At 39.3% G+C, this 18,143-nt stretch overlaps 1 protein-coding gene across 1 annotated transcript; it reads left to right on the top strand.

The window, feature by feature from the left end:
* Window positions 1–1,903: 1,903 nt before the first annotated feature.
* On the top strand, window positions 1,904–16,587 carry LOC115186474 (zinc finger protein 135-like; the record flags this gene model as incomplete). The annotated part of the gene is made up of 3 exons (XM_029746098.1): window positions 1,904–1,941; window positions 2,373–2,486; window positions 15,267–16,587. Coding segments are annotated over exons 1-3 (1,473 nt in total), but the record flags the coding sequence as incomplete, so codon positions are not given.
* Window positions 16,588–18,143: the final 1,556 nt, after the last annotated feature.

Here is an 18,143-nt window from a genome sequence, read left to right as displayed (position 1 = left end):
CCTCATTGGTTAATATTCACTGTAGTAGAAACATCTGTTGTGTTGGTAGAATGTGTAAAGACCCACCTCATTGGTTAATATTCACTGTAGTAGAAACATCTGTTGGGTTGGTAGAATGTGGAAAGACCCACCTCATTGGTTAATATTCACTGTAGTATTAACATCTGTTGGGTTGGTAGAATGTGGAAAGACCCACCTCATTGGTTAATATTCACTGTAGTAGAAACACCTGTTGGGTTGGTAGAATGTGGAAAGACCCACCTCATTGGTTAATATTCACTGTAGTGGAAACATCTGTTGGGTTGGTAGAATGTGGAAAGACCCACCTCATTGGTTAATATTCACTGTAGTATTACCATCTGTTGTGTTGGTAGAATGTGTAAAGACCCACCTCATTGGTTAATATTCACTGTAGTAGAAACATCTGTTGGGTTGGTAGAATGTGGAAAGACCCACCTCATTGGTTAATATTCACTGTAGTAGAAACATCTGTTGGGTTGGTAGAATGTGGAAAGACCCACCTCATTGGTTAATATTCACTGTAGTAGAAACATCTGTTGGGTTGGTAGAATGTGGAAAGACCCACCTCATTGGTTAATATTCACTGTAGTAGAAACATCTGTTGGGTTAGTAGAATGTGGAAAGACCCACCTCATTGGTTAATATTCACTGTAGTAGAAACATCTGTTGGGTTGGTAGAATGTGGAAAGACCCACCTCATTGGTTAATATTCACTGTAGTAGAAACATCTGTTGGGTTGGTAGAATGTGGAAAGACCCACCTCATTGGTTAATATTCACTGTAGTAGAAACATCTGTTGGGTTAGTAGAATGTGTAAAGACCCACCTCATTGGTTAATATTCACTGTAGTAGAAACATCTGTTGTGTTGGTAGAATGTGTAAAGACCCACCTCATTGGTTAATATTCACTGTAGTAGAAACATCTGTTGTGTTGGTAGAATGTGGAAAGACCCACCTCATTGGTTAATATTCACTGTAGTGGAAACATCTGTTGGGTTGGTAGAATGTGTAAAGACCCACCTCATTGGTTAATATTCACTGTAGTAGAAACATCTGTTGGGTTGGTAGAATGTGTAAAGACCCACCTCATTGGTTAATATTCACTGTAGTAGAAACATCTGTTGGGTTGGTAGAATGTAGAAAGACCCACCTCATTGGTTAATATTCACTGTAGTAGAAACATCTGTTGGGTTGGTAGAATGTGGAAAGACCCACCTCATTGGTTAATATTCACTGTAGTATTAACATCTGTTGGGTTGGTAGAATGTGGAAAGACCCACCTCATTGGTTAATATTCACTGTAGTAGAAACATCTGTTGTGTTGGTAGAACGTGGAAAGACCCACCTCATTGGTTAATATTCACTGTAGTAGAAACATCTGTTGGGTTGGTAGAATGTGGAAAGACCCACCTCATTGGTTAATATTCACTGTAGTAGAAACATCTGTTGGGTTGGTCGAATGTGGAAGTAGGTTATTATTACTTATTACAAATCTGCAGTTGTCTGACTTTTATATTATTATTTAATGAAATAAATGTAAAAATGCACTTTTTGTCTGGAAATAAAATCAACATTTATCTGCGTTTCCCTCCAGTCAACAGACGGAGATGTGCGTCTTTCAGGCGATGCTTTCAGCGTGACGTATAATCTAGTGGACGGAACACTTCTTCAACAACATCTAGTCAGACACCTCGGTAGCTTCCTAGCCGAATCATTCAAGCTGTTCAGACTGCTTCGGTGTATATTTGTCACTGTATTTTAAACATAATTCTGTCTTATAACTATTTTCTCCATTTAATGTCATATTTCCGTTTAGTCAGGTAACGGTAGCTGGCTTGATAAATTAGCCTATCACTAGGCTAGTCGCGAGGGGGCGCTGAAGATGGCGGCGAGTGCAGACGAGATTCCAGCTTGCTCCGAGTAACCTTAACTTTTATCCCTCTCAAACTTACTTAAATGTAACGGAACTTGGCTTATAGTAAACACAATAGAGAACAACACTTAGTTGACCGATAATTTGATTCATAACTTTGAGAAATGGAAGGAAAAAATGTGCGAAAGAGCAAAGGGAGGAGAAGGCAGTTGCTAGCTGAGCACTCATACACTGGAGAAAAACCGCCACCTGACTCCTCAGGAGAAGAAATGGAGGATTCTGGACATTCGGTTGATTCTGAAAATGCAGTCAATAGTCCTGCACCCAAAAAGACACAGAAAGAATTGTCTTTGCGCGAACTACAGATCAACATAATCGATGCTGTAAACGAAAGAGCCGACGGTCTGGAGAAAATGATACGCGAAAACACATAAAAAATAGTTGACCTCGAGACCTCTCTGAATCATGCATACAACAGTATCGACGATCTTAAACTTGCAAACACTGCTACGTCTGAGAAATGCACTGCTCAGGAGAAGACCATCGCAGACATGCAAGAGCGCTTATCGGAAGCAGAGCGATACCGGAGAAGGTGAGGGCTAGGGCTTTACGGTGTCCCCGAGGACCAGGATGAGAATGTGAAGCGCTTAGTAAGAGACATCTGTAACTGTGTGGCACCGGACTTCCCTGATGGATATATGGATATGGCTGTGGATGTCGCTCATCGTATTGGGAAGAAACAAGATGCCATCGTCAGCCGATCGATCATCATCCAGTTTGCTTTTCGCACAGCGAGAGATGCAGTTTGGAAGAAAGCAAAGGAAAGCGCCTTTCTGAAAGAAAGAAAACTTAGATTCGGTGAGGACTTGACTGCAGCAGACAAGGCAGCAAAGGCAAAATTGTGGCCTCTCGTACAACAGGCCCGAAATCAAGGAAACGGTGGATACTACAGGGGAATCAGAGCTTTTTTCGCCAACGGTAAAGAAATACGACCGGGGTGATTTGATTTGTTCTGTCGGTAGGTTTACAAGATAGTTCCTTCCCCACTGCAAACTGAACGTTCTACTTTTGAAACATGGTATTACTATTTTACAAGTTAAGAATTCTGTTAATACATATATGAAGCAACTTTTTATAGAGAGGGTAAAGTTGAGATTGCATAGGATTTTTCTTTCTATTCTATAGATATGGACTTGAAGTTAATGTCAATCAATGCCAGGGGGATACGAAACCTGTTGAAGAGAAAAGCTTTTTTCTGTTTTGTAAGGACTGCAACGCAGATCTTGTATTCGTTCAAGAAACACATTCATGCAAAGAGGACTATAATTATTGGAAAAATCAGTGGGGCAGTGACATTTTTTGGGCCCACGGGACAAATTATTCAGCTGGGGTTGCAATTTTAGCACACAATTTCAAAGGGACATTTTTGTTTACTCAAATGGACTCCAATGGACATTGGCTAGTAGCGGTCATCAACCACATGGACAGATTATTTGTGTTGTGTAATGTATATGGATACTGTTCTAGTCCTCCAAATAACTTACTTCTAGAGGAAATTGAAGAAATTCTTAAAAATCTTCTGAGAAAATATCCATCCAGTCAGATAATAGTTGGTGGAGATTTTAATATGGTTTATTCTAATGAGACTGATAGATTGCCTCATAGGCCTAACATTGGTGTGAACAAGTTGGTGAATTTCTGCCAAAGCCTGGACTTAATTGACATATGGAGAGTAAAAAACCCTGGAGAGATACAATACACATGGAGTAATAGAGATCGTTCCTTACAATCAAGAATTGATTTGTGGGTGATAACCTCTAGTCTTGTGCCCAACACTGTAGAGGTAAAAATACTGCCTGCAGTCCTGACGGATCATAAAGTCATATGGTTGACTGTAAGAATATGCAGTAATGATGGTAAGAAATACTCTGGTGGTTACTGGAAACTAAATAACTCATTGTTATTGCATGATGATTTAAAACATGTGTGAGTTGTTTGTTGTGAAAGGAGCTGTCAACTCAGTAATCATGTAACAAGTCGACAGGCTCCCAGAGGCAGGGCAATCAAAGGCTCCAAGTCACTGAAGTGCCCATCAGCCCAGCCATTGTTAATATTCCTACCAGCCGTTCTACAGTCCCTGAAGCGGGTTGATTAGTAGGTTGGAACCCCGTTACAACGGACACTTTACAATGACGCAACAATCAGCGTTTGAGCTGGACACACTCCTTTAGAACGCTCGTTTAGAACCCTCGTTAAAACGGACAGTTACAAATGACGCAACAATCAGCGTTTGAGCTGGACACACTCATTTAGAACGCTCATTTAGAACGCTCCTTTAGAACGCTCGTTTAGAACGCTTGTTTAGAACACTCATTTAGAACGCTCCTTTAGAACACTCATTTAGAACGCTCCTTTAGAACGCTCGTTTAGAACCCTCTTTAAAACGGACAGTTACCAATGACGCAACAATCAGCGTTTGAGCTGGACACACTTCTTTTCAGAAACTATTTACACAAAAACACACACAGTCCTTACAAAGTTTATCTCCTGAATGTGAGCAGTTTATTTTTGGATGCAAATGGTTCAGATATTCACAGAAGTGTGTATATATATATATATCTATCAACCCAGCAGATTGTAACATCTCTGAAAAAGATACTGTAACCTACCTCGGTGTAAAGATCACCAAAAATCTTAAGGCTATGAATGATCTTAATTTGAACCCTGTAACTGAATCTGTCACAAAAAAAAATATCCTCATGGTTAGGGCGGGATTTAAGTCTTCAAGGAAGGGTGCTTTTATCCAAAGCTGAGGGGCTATCTCGTGCATCCTATCTTTTTTCATCTATTGACATTCCCAAATCCACTTGCTGTACCTTAGATAGACTTTAGTACAACTTCATATGGAAAAACAAGCCACATAAGATAAAAAGAGATGTTATCACCAACAGGGTTTGTGATGGCGGTCTAAATGTCTTAGATTTCACTCTCTTCAATCAGATATCAAAGGTCAACTGGATTAAAAGGTACATAAAATATCCTCATAGCTTCTGGAATATTATACCTCATTTTGTTTTTCAGAAGTTCGGCGGGCTTAATTTTTTACTACAATGTCCATATATTGTGGGTAAAATTCCTGTGAAACTGGCGGATTTTCACAAGCAGGCTTTAATGTGCTGGGCTTTGTTGTATAAACACAACTTTTCACCTCATAAATGTTTTATTTGGAACAATGGGTCAATATTACATAGAAATAAGATGTTATTTAACCATAACTGGTTCTCGAAAAACATTGTTCTTGTCAGCCAATTGGTTAATAACAGTGGGAATCTATTTACACGGAGAGAATTTATGGAAATATACAACTTTGAGGTTTCAAGCAAGGAATATGACACTGTTATTAAAGCTATACCTAGTGGGATAAAAACTTTACTTCAGAATAATGCATATTTTGGAATATCTCCGATTGTAAGCGATATTCAGTTGAATGGCATTGGTCTACTAGATACAAAATTCAACAATCATTTAATAAGGGATATTTTCTACAGGAAGTCTATTCCCTCTGCGATATTTTGTTGGGCTTCATCGTTTGATGTAAACTGGCGCCGTGCTTGGCTCACTCCACACAGATTTATGGTGACCAATAAAGTAAAGGAGATCTCCTTTAAGATAATCCATAGATGCTATCCATGTAATAGCTTGATTTCTAAATATATATTTGACGTTACCAGTGAATGCAGTTTTTGTGAACTAGAAACTGAATCTATTGAACACTTATTCTGTAATTGTTTATATAGTGAAGTGTTTTGGACTGATGTAAAACTATATCTTAGCCGCAAATTGCATACAACCATTGATATTACTAAGTTTGACATATTATTTTACTACACTGATTCCACAATTGAACGTGAGTATGTCATAAATCTCTTTATTTTATTATGAAAATCTTTCATCCACAAATCAAAATTTATGAAGAAAAAGCCCCTTTTCTTAATTTTTTTATCTGATTTGGAACAGTACGTAGAATCTTTAAAACGTATACAAAACAAAATGTAAAAAAAATGTATTCGATATATGTCTGTATTTGATTTGATATAATAGTTTTTTAAATTGTTCTCTAATTTCTTTGGATTCCCTCTGGCTGTTTTGTTATGTTATGTTTATGTTTTGCATGTTACTGTTATTTACAACAAGTTAAATAAAGATTTGTGCAAACTTTAAAAAAATAATTAAAAAAAACCCCTCTCTCCTAGTGTTTCTGTCCGCCATCTTTGCTGAAGAAAGTCTCACAGTCACTAGTGCAGCAGCAGCCTCCCCCGGTCCTAGTGCCGGCCTGATAGGAAGTTTAAGATGCGACGTTGACAAAAAAAAGAAATCACAGAAAAAATATATTGACTGATATTGATTTATTTAGGGGGGGGCTAATGAATATTTTAATACCAGCGATGTCCCTTATTCCTACCCTTTAACTTCTTGTCTGACAATAAAATATACATTTTACTCAACTGCGTTACCCACTCCAGTCAGCAGATGGCGGTGTGGGAATTTAAGGTAATGCTGTTGGTGTGACGTATAATCTAGTGGACGGAACGCTTCTTTCAACAGCAACAATAGTTCGTCAGACACCACGGTAGCTTGCTAGACAAAATAGCCAAACCAATAAAGCTCTTTAGACGCTTTAGTGTATATTAGCCACTGTGTTTTAAACCCACTTCTGTCGTCTAGTTAGTTATCCGATTTAATTTCATATTTACGGTGTTGTTGTTATTATTCAGCTAGCGGGCTGGTTAAGTTAGCATTAGCCTAGCTAGCTAACATCTCCGACCATGAGTTCACTAAGCTACTCTCCTCCTGCTAAAGAAGAGAACATCACAGTAAAACAAGAAGTAGAGGGTGAGGCCGTTACTGTGAAAGAAGAAAAAGACGCGTTCAGAGTGAAAGAAGAGGAGGACATCACAGTAAAACAAGAAGTAGAGGGTGAGGCTGTTACTGTGAAAGAAGAAAAAGACGCGTTCAGAGTGAAAGAGGAGGAGGATGTTACAGTAAAAGGAGAGGAGGAAGAGAAAGAGCAAGAGGAGGATGCTGTTTATGGAGTGAAAGAGGAAGAGGGGGAGATGACTGTTACATTGATAGAGGAGGAGGAAGAAGAGGAGGAAACTGGATATCTGGGCCCGGTTTCCCAAACGCATCTTAAGGCGTCCAATGGTTCTAACGGTGAACTTAGCCATAAGATGGGTTTGAGAAACCGTTCCCTGATTAACACTAGTAAGTACTGTCTTAAATACAGAGGCACAAACTCTGCAGTTGTTGAACTGATGTGTGGTGTTAAAGGGTAAATATGCAATAGCTACATCCATATTGTGACTTTTAAATTATTTATTTATAGCCATTGATTCTTGAAGAATATAACACATGCCTCATGAGCTTAGTTCAACTGTTTTACCCCATCAGAATATACGTTTTTTTACTCCAATGTTTAGAAACAATGTAAACCAACACTGTATAGCCTCAACATGGTTAAAACTATAATGTTGTTATCATGGATGGTCAGTCCTTGCATCCATAGGTCTGTCTATGAATTTGAGAGTAGTTACATTTCTCCATCATCATCATCATCATCTTATTACCAAACAGTGGTGGAATTACAGCTTTGTTATTGTTTCAACTGCAGATTGACAGATTGTTGTGTGGCTTTTTTTAAACCTAGGATTTAAACAGAAACAAAATGGCAGCCCAGAGACCTAAGCTGTGTTAGAATACTCATACTAACCGTACTATTTGTGATGTTAACTGAGTATATAGTGTGCTTATTGGTCATAGTATGATGTAGTTAGTATGCCAAAAGTTCCTGGATGTCCTACTAAATTCGCCAAAACACAAAGTATACGAGCAGTGGCCACTATTTCCGTGCTTTTAGGGCCCATAATGCAATTCTTCATAAACCACGTAGGCCAGTTGAGAACAAGTTCTCATTTACAACTGCGACCTGGGCGTGGCTTTTCAGATTTGAAGAAAATGGAGGAAAATATTCAGCCGAAGTCCAACTAGAGCCGATACAAATTCTTTGCTTTAACTAATTTTGACAAATGTTACAAAAATGTTGAGCAATGTAATAAAGTAATGACTTTTCAAATAAGTTACCTTACATGTTATTCTGGCTGACAATTTGTTAGCATGTTATTACAGCAGTATGTATCGGTGTGTTAACTAGCTACCTACTGTTAGCTGGCTGATTATACATCAAACTTGCCAGTATATGAACTATATTCTATCTAACTAACTACCCAACGTTTATTGACTTGATTATTCCCGTCATTCTTAGCTTAGCTAAATGGTATAGTCGTAGTGCTTTCTCAATGGACATTCGGGTGCTTTCATAGAGTGAATTTATCTACTCTGATTTCAGAGCATCTCGTCTGAGTACCAGAGAGCAGTGTTTAACTATCCCTGTAAACATGCTGGAGGATTCAGTATCCATTGAAGAGCTTGAACGATTCATTGACGAGAGATACTTACGAACTCAAAGAAACATGTCGCTGGTTTCAGAGGATTCCAGCATCATCGTTGTTAAGGACAACCAACCCAATCAACAAAACAAAACCAAGTTGGCCAATAGGTATCAGCGATGGAACCAAACCATCCCCTAGTAAGAGGGCAAGTGGGGAGAGGTTTACTGATATGGATGTTGAACACGGAGCTGGAAGGTACTGTAGACTCTATTCATGGCAAGGTGGAGGTGGTACAAAGGGATGAAAGGTGCTGTAGACTCTATTCATGGCAAGGTGGAGGTGGTACAAAGGGATGAAAGGTGCTGTAGACTCTATTCATGGCAAGGTGGAGGTGGTACAAAGGGAGAACAAACAACTTAACAACTTGGTAGACAGATATTCAGTAAATACTAGGAATAGATTGGTAGCGAGGTTGCATAGCAACAGCATCAACTTCTGGTAGACAGGCGTAGTGCTAGTACGCTCAACTGAAAGGATCCAGTTTGTTTACAGTTTACTAACATGAACTAATAGTAGAGATGGATTGGTAGACAGGCGTAGTGCTAGTACGCTCAACTGAAAGGATACAGTTTGTTTACAGTTTACTAACATGAACTAATAGTATAGATGGATTGGTAGACAGGCATAGCGCTAGTACGCTCAACTGAAAGGATCCAGTTTGTTTACTGTTTACTAACATGAACTAATAGTATAGATGGATTGGTAGACAGGCATAGTGCTAGTACGCTCAACTGAAAGGATACAGTTTGTTTATAGTTTACTAACATGAACTAATAGTATAGATGGATTGGGTCTTTGGTCGGATCAAACGTCTTGTCTGCCCGAGTGTGATGTGTACGATGTCTGCCCACTCTCAACCTAGCCTTGGGGATGGGCGGTAAACCATATTTTACTATATACCAGTATTGATGCACGGACCGGTTTGGGTTTTTACTTTACCTTCTATAAGGGTATTTCAATGTTTGGTTTGTTAAATGTGATGCGCAATTCCGTCATGTTCCTTTATTCGGGACATTTAGAATGACAACCCATTACAGAGTAGCCTAGTGGGATTATTCACAAACTTATCTGGTGATCAGGTTATGAAATGTCATAAGAGACATTTTAGTTTCCATGTTTCACCTGAAATATTAAATTATTTATAGTCCAAGGTCTATGTTGTTGTTAGGTGAAGTTATGGCTCCTACAGTAGGTCTATGTTGTTGTTAGGTGAAGTTATGGGTTCTACAGTAGGTCTATGTTGTTGTTAGGTGAAGTTATGGGTCCTACAGTAGGTCTACAGTGGGGGAAAAAAGTATTTGATCCCCTGCTGATTTTGTACGTTGCCCACTTACAAAGAAATTATCAGTCTATAATTTTAATAGTAGGTTTATTTGAACCGTGAGAGATAGAATAACAACAAACATATGCAGAAAAACGCATGTCAAAAATGTTATAAAATGATTTGCATTTTAATGAGGGAAATACGTATTTGACCCTTCTGCAAAACATGACTTAGTACTTGGTGGCAAAACCCTTGTTGGCAATCACAGAGGTCAGATGTTTCTTGTAGTTGGCCACCAGGTTTGCACACATCTCAGGAGGGATTTTGTCCCACTCTTTGCAGATCTTCTCCAAGTCATTATGGTTTCGAGGCTGACGTTTGGCAACTCGAACCTTCAGCTCCCTCTACAGATTTTCTATGGGATTAAGGTCTGGAGACTGGCTAGGCCACTCCAGGACCTTAATGTGCTTCTTCTTGAGCCACTCCTTTGTTGCCTTGGCCATGTGTTTTGGGTCATTGTCATGCTGGAATGCCAATCCACGACCCATTTTTAATGCCCTGGCTGAGGGAAGGAGGTTCTCACCCAAGATTTGACGGTACATGGCCCTGTCCATCGTCCCTTTGATGCGGTGAAGTTGTCCTGACCCCTTAGCAGAAAAACACCCCCAAAGCATAATGTTTCCACCTCCATGTTTGACGGTGGAGATGGTGTTCTTGGGGTCATAGGCAGCATTCCTCCTCCTCCAAACACGGCGAGTTGATGTCAAAGAGCTCCATTTTGGTCTCATCTGACCACAACACTTTCACCAGTTGTCCTCTGAGTCATTCAGATGTTCATTGGCATACTTCAGACAGGCATGTATATGTATTCTTGAGCAGGGGGACCTTGCGGGCGCTGCAGGATTTCAGTCCTTCACGGCGTAGTGTGTTACCAATTGTTTTCTTGGTGACTATGGTCCCAGCTGCCTTGAAATCATTGACAAGATCCTCCCGTGTAATTCTGGGCTGATTCCTCACCGTTCTCATGATCATTGCAACTCCACGAGGTGAGATCTTGCATGGAGCCCCAGGCCGAGGGATATTGACAGTTCTTTTGTGTTTCTTCCATCTGCGAATAATCACACCAAATGTTGTCACCTTCTCACCAAGCTGCTTGGCGAGGGTCTTGTAGCCCATTCCAGCCTTGTGTAGGTCTACAATCTTGTCCCTGTCATCCTTGGAGAGCTCTTTGGTCTTGGCCATGATGGAGAGTTTGGAATCTGATTGATTGATTGCATCTGTGGACAGGTGTCTTTTTTTTTTTACAGGTAACAAGCTGCGGTTAGGAGCACTCCCTTTAAGAGTGTGCCCCTTATCTCAGCTCGTTACCTGTATAAAAGACACCTGGGAGCCAGAAATCTTTCTGATTGAGAGGGGGTCAAATACTTATTTCCCTCATTAAAATGCAAATCAATTTATAACATATTTGACATGCGTTTTTCTGGATTTTTTTGTTGTTATTCTGTCTCTCACTGTTCAATAAACCACCATTAAAATTATAGACTGATCATTTCTTTGTCAGTGGGCAAACGTACAAAATCAGCAGGGGATCAAATACTTTTTCCCCCACTGTATGTTGTTGTTAGGTGATATTATGTGTCCTACAGGAGGTCAATGTTGTTGTTGGTTGATGTTATGTGTCCTACAGGAGGTCTGTATTATTGTTTGGTGAAGTTATGGGCCAATTTGTTTAACACTTAGTGTACAAACCCTCATTGTCAGGCTGATGGCAAAGCTAGCCAAAGACCATTTTACTGTTTTTTAAGTATAAAGCAGTTGATTTGCGACAATAACACTGTCATGTCTATGACATCATTAAACTGAAGACATGTTTATCAAATAACTCTCTGTAATTATTATTACGCGATTTAAACTGATTAATCGTGTAACTGTAATTAACTAGGCGGTCGGGGCACCAAGGAAAATATTCAGATTAAAAAGTTATAATTTTCCTAATATAACTTTCAGATATTATAATATCTGATCTATTAGTCTTCTGATTAATGATGTATTTGTTTACCTCGTCAGTCTCATTCCAAACGTCGTAAATTGTTGGTTATCTGCACGAACCCAGTCTTCACTATGAGTCATACATACATCAATTGTCTTAAAATCATTTATTTACTAAGTCATTCACAGAAATGCATAACAAATGGATATCGTTACAAATAAATGATAAAGGAATGTGCCCTTGTGGGCTAAACCAGCATGGTGGTTAGACAAAAGGTTGATAAGAGTTGATAATTATAACAATTGAAATGCTAATCCTTTGCACATGAACGCTCACTCATTCGGGAATCATTCGGGAACAATTCCAATCAATATATATATTTACGCTCAGTGTGTCTTTGGGATCTTTGTTGAAAAGTTCGTTCTGTTGGAGAGGTTGTCCTCGCATTCTCTCTCTCGCTCTCTCTCTCTCTCTCTCTCTCTCTCTCTCTCTCTGTGTTAGAATGGATATTTCAAAGTGACATTCATTAATGTCGTTATAGGACAGATGTTTCGTCGGTCTTCGCATTCAATGATACCGAATTCCTAGCTGCAGACTAGTAATTAATATCAAAGACTTGTTATTATTCTGTCGGTATCAATAGTCTAAGAGTTTAACCACGTGGTATGGTTAAAGTTCAGACAGAGGAATGCATGGTCTCCAACCTTTAGCCACTCGTAATGGAGGTAAGCTCGGTCTGGTGATAGAAACCCTGGGTGGGGGTTATATTCGGAATTCGGAAAAGGGCTGTCTTATGACGCCAGGTCCCGTCTGTTCATGGGGGTGTGCCGATGACTTGGTGAAACTTTACACAGAAATACAATTCTCTCACATTAACATCTTATAATCATCCCAACATATTCCAAATAGCTTTATCCTTATTCATTCATTTTTATACAACCATTAGATGTAAGTCTCACAACTGAGGCTATTATATAAACAGCGCCATGGTAATGTGGCCGTATTGTCTCTCATGAGTTTCACAAAATTGTACCAAACGGACCAGTTCGTAGCTGGATTCTTCACCGATCTTTTATACCTTATCCAGAACATAAATGTCGTTTGGTTCTCCAGTCCTGTGAGGTGGAAGAATTCCTGGGTTCTTTCTATGAAACACACTCTGTCTCAAAACTGTGGCCATGAGGTAGGACATTCTTTTAGGAATTTACGACCGCTCTCACAGAGCCTGGGTAGGGGGAGGTAGGGGGATGGTGCATAGAAAACCCAAAGAGGGCAACGTCATGACAACACAAACATATTAACCAGGACATTCAAACAAGCCTTACGATTATAATCCAAAAGTAATGTGAAATGTACTCATAAGCAACCTCGGAATGTAGGCTGTTTTTACTGTCAGCCTATGAGAACTCCCCTGAGTTTTCCCCCACGGTGGTGAATTAGTGAATAAACACAGAGCTTAATGTGAGTTTCCTTCAGTAGCACTCGTGATAGTGAGCTGTAATATTCAGAATACATTGTGAAAAACTAGAATCTTTGCTCAACATTTTGCTCCAGGCAGATATAGTACATCCATAACTAGTGGTTTCCTCATTACCAGATATACTACATCCATAACTAGTGGTTTCCTCATTACCAGATATACTACATCCATAACTAGTGGTTTCCTCATCACCAGATATACTACATCCATAACTAGTGGTTTCCTCATTACCAGATATACTACATCCATAACTAGTGGTTTCCTCATTAGCAGGGAGGATTTTCTGCAACCAGATTGTGTGTGCGTTGCCCTCGTGCTGCAAATTTAGCAAACACAGAAAAGGGCCTATATTGGAGACCAATAGTTTTCTGGCACACTGCTTAGGATTTCAACAACTTTAATAACTTATTTCTAGTTACCACTAATGCAAAAACAAGACAAAATATGATTGTTGCTAAGTTGACTGTCTTAAAACTTCTTTGGGATAGGGGGCAGTATTTTCACGGCCAGATGAAAAAACTATTCCGATTTAAATTGGTTACTACTCTTGCCCAGAAACGAGAATATGCATATTATTAGTAGATTTGGATAGAAAACACTCTGAAGTTTCTAAAACTGTTTGAATGGTGTCTGTGAGTATAACAGAACTCATATGGCAGGCAAAAACCTGAGAGGTATCCAAGCAGGAAGTGGCCTGTCTGAGAATTTGTAGTTCTTCTTTTGGTTCTCTATCGAAACTACAGTATCTATGCGGTTACGTAGCACTTTTTAAGGCTTCCATTGGCTCTCTAAAGCCTTCAGAAAGCGGATTGAGGCATCTCCTGTCTCTGGGCAGAGTATAGTAGCTCAGTTTGTCAGTGGTCTGCCCGGTGACGAAGAGATTGGATATGCGCATTCACGAGACTACGCTGTTTTTTCTTTTCCTCTTTGAATGAATACACTATTGTTCGGTTGGAATATTATCGCTATTTTACGAGAAAAATACCATAAAAATTGATTTTTAACAGCGTTTGACATGCTTCTAAGTACGGTAATGGAACATTTTGAATTTTCTCTTCTCGATATGCGCTCGCGCGTTACCCTTTGGATAGTGACCTGAACGCACAAAAAAAAGGTATTTGGAGGTATTTGGACATAACTATGGATTATTTGGAACAAAAACAACATTTCTTGTGGAAGTAGTAGTCCTGGGTGTGCATTCTGACGAAGCTCAGCAAAGGTAATACAATTTTTCGAATACTAATTCTGAGTTTAGTGTGCCCCGAACTTGGCTGGTGTCAATTTAGCTAGCCGTGATAGCTGGGCTATGTACTCAAAATATTGCAAAATGTGCTTTCGCCGAAAAGCTATTTTAAAATCTGACATAGCGATTGCATAAAGGAGTTCTGTATCTATAATTCTTAAAATAATTGTTATGTATTTTGTCAACGTTTATGATGAGTAATTTAGTAAATTGATGTGCACATTCACCGGAAGTTTTCGGTGGGAATACATTTTCAGAACATCACACACCAATGTAAAAAGCTGTTTTTTTATATAAATATGAACTTGATTGAACAAAACATGCATGTATTGTATAACATAATGTCCTAGGAGTGTCATCTGATGAAGATCATCAAAGGTTAGTGCTTCATTTAGCTGTGTTTTGGGTTTTTGTGACATATATGCTTGCTTGGAAAATGGCTGTGTGATTTATTTTTGGCTATATACTCTCCTAACATAATCTAATGTTTTGCTTTCGCTGTGAAGCCTTTTTGAAATCGGACAATGTGGTTAGATTAACGAGAGTCTTATCTTTAAAATGGTGTAAAATAGTCGTATGTTTGAAAAATTGAAATTATTGCATTTTTGAGGTTTTTGTATTTCGCGCCACGCCCTTCCATTGGATATTGGCGAGGCGTTCCGCTAGCGGAACGTCTAGATGCAACAGGTTAATTGTCAAATAATTTAACAGATGTCAATTGTTGTACAACTTCATGGGTATGCTCTGGGCATCACATTTTACCAGAAATAAACAATGGATTTCTGCTGTTGTGGGCCTTTAACCATCTGTCTGACTTTGTCATTCACACAGGAGAGATACTTAACTATCGTGGATCCTCTGGGGAGCCTCAACATCATGATGCTGAAGAGGCAGAGAAGAGTCACTCCAGATCAGAACTCCTCAAGAAACACCTGCAGAGACCCACAGGGAAGAAATCTAACTGCTGCTCTGACAGTGGGAAAAGATTCACCTCTTCAGTAAAACTTAAAATACATCAAAGAATTCACACTGAAGAGAAATCTTTTGGCTGTAGTCAATGTGGGAAGAGTTTTATTTGGCTACCAACCCTGAAATCACATCAGAGAATACACACTGGAGAGAAACCTTATGGCTGTGATCAATGTGGGAAGAGTTTTACTCAGCTAAACAGCCTGATAGTACACCAACGGACACACACAGGAGAAAAACCTTATTGCTGTAGTCAATGTGGGAAGAGTTTTTCTACATCTAGCTATCTAACTATACACCAGAGAACACACACAGGAGAGAAACCTTATGGATGTGATCAATGTGGGAAGAGTTTTATTCGGCTACAAACCCTGAAATCACATCAGAGAATACACACTGGAGAGAAACCTTATGGCTGTGATCAATGTGGGAAGAGTTTTATTCGGCTACAAACGCTGAAATCACATCAGAGAATACACACTGGAGAGAAACCTTATGGCTGTGATCAATGTGGGAAGAGTTTTACTACATCTAGCTATCTAACTATGCACCAGAGAACACACACTGGAGAGAAACCTTATGGCTGTGATCAATGTGGGAAGAGTTTTACTACATCTAGCTATCTAACTATACACCAGAGAACACACACAGGAGAGAAACCTTATGGCTGTGATCAATGTGGGAAGAGTTTTATTCGGCTACAAACCCTGAAATCACATCAGAGAATACACACAGGACAGAATCCTTATAGCTGTGATCAATGTGGGAAGAGTTTTATTCGGCTACAAACCCTGAAATCACATCAGAGAATACACACTGGAGAGAAACCTTATGGCTGTGATCAATGTGGGAAGAGTTTTACTACATCTAGCTATCTAACTATACACCAGAGAACACACACAGGAGAGAAACCTTATGGCTGTGATCAATGTGGGAAGAGTTTTATTCGGCTACAAACCCTGAAATCACATCAGAGAATACACACAGGACAGAATCCTTATAGCTGTGATCAATGTGGGAAGAGTTTTATTCGGCTACAAACCCTGAAATCACATCAGAGAATACACACTGGAGAGAAACCTTATGGCTGTGATCAATGTGGGAAGAGTTTTACTACATCTAGCTATCTAACTATACACCAGAGAACACACACAGGAGAGAAACCTTATGGCTGTGATCAATGTGGGAAGAGTTTTATTCGGCTACAAACCCTGAAATCACATCAGAGAATACACACAGGACAGAATCCTTATAGCTGTACTTAATGTGGGAAGAGATACTCTGATAAAAGATCTCTGACTAAACATCAGAAAATACATGGAGTTGTTTCATGATATCAATGAATTAATGTCACAATGTAGAATGTTTTAACATTGTAGTAGGAGTATTTTAATGATGTCACAATGTAGAACCCTAAATGTTTGTCCCCTGTTCTATTGATTTCAACATGATATGGATATTAGCCTCAGGGAGAAAATCCAGGCTCTGAAATGGATGAGTACTATTTATGTGATTTAACAAAAAGTGACTAACAAAAAAAGAGCTGTGTTACACTTACCATGTTGGTCACCCACTTGAATCAAAATGCAACACTTCACAATGTAGCTAGCAGTTTTCTACAAGTTGTCCTCTAACCAGTGATGTACACATTATTCCCAGATTCTGTGTGGTTTTTAGCTGTTTGTTTTAACAGGACGTTCAACCTCATCTCCCTCCTCTCACGCAATTGATTTCAACATGATATCGATGAGTGATGACAAATAAGTGTTGCGTTCCTTCCTGAAGATTCATTTTGTTCCAAGGGGACAAGAGTTCTAGAAGCTAGTGGGGAAAAACATTTTTTTTTCTTGTTTTTAATTGTTGACAGTCAGTAGACAACATGTTTATATTGGTGAAGGTGAAGCATTGTAGTTGATTATAATATGAAATATAAGTTGTTTTCTGTTGGTGGTAAGCATTCTCTTAAGGTGTTACAGTCTTTGGTTTTTCCATTTATGTTTTGAGGTTTGGATTTTAGCATGTATAGCTCGTTAGCACGTAGGACGCACTGATTGGTGTCACCTCGTTAGTCAGTATGTGTTACACCTGTGCTGGCTTGTCCATCTCGTTAGTGGGAAGGTGTTTCACCTGAGCTGGTCCAGGTTCTATTTAAGAGTGTCTGGCCCAGTGCTCCAGTTGTCTTGATACATGTGGAGAGTCAACACCTTTAGTTGCTCCACCTTTTTGGTTTGCTACCTGTCGTTAAGTTTGGTGTGGGTTTTTCTTTTGTTTGCCTTTTCTTGGGCAGATTTAGTGGGTCTCATGGTGGGTGTCTTTTATGTCCCAGTTGTTGTTACTAGTCAACTTCCAGTGGACACTGAGAGCAAAACTGCAAGATTATGTTATAATACTTTTATTGCATCAAACGGTTATTTTATGCAACAGAATAGAGGGTTCTTAGAACTATTGTGTCTGTGTGTTCTACTGAGGATGGGCATCTGGGAGAAAACACTGACAGGAGATTTACAATGTCTTTTGGGTGATAAAACCTAAAGAGACCGCATTCCAGAGCATGAGTTAATGTTTCTGTTCTATATGGTACCAGGGAGAGATGACCCCAGGGCCAGACCCTGGTCTCTACACAAAGAGTACTGTTTTTACAGCAGATACACTCTGCTGAGAATTATAAGTATCTTTCATACAAATCTTAACCTTGTGACCCGTTCTATACATCTGTTGTTCGTCATGTAGGTTGAAATGGGTGTATCTTGGCTGTAAAAGACCTTTGTACTTTTGTATCGTGGCTCTCAACGAA

This window comes from Salmo trutta, unplaced genomic scaffold (genome assembly GCF_901001165.1).
Source record: "Salmo trutta unplaced genomic scaffold, fSalTru1.1, whole genome shotgun sequence".
Classification (NCBI taxonomy): domain Eukaryota; kingdom Metazoa; phylum Chordata; class Actinopteri; order Salmoniformes; family Salmonidae; genus Salmo; species Salmo trutta.
The sequence above is the reverse complement of the archived record's forward strand: the minus strand, read 5'-3'. Positions and strand labels throughout refer to the sequence as shown.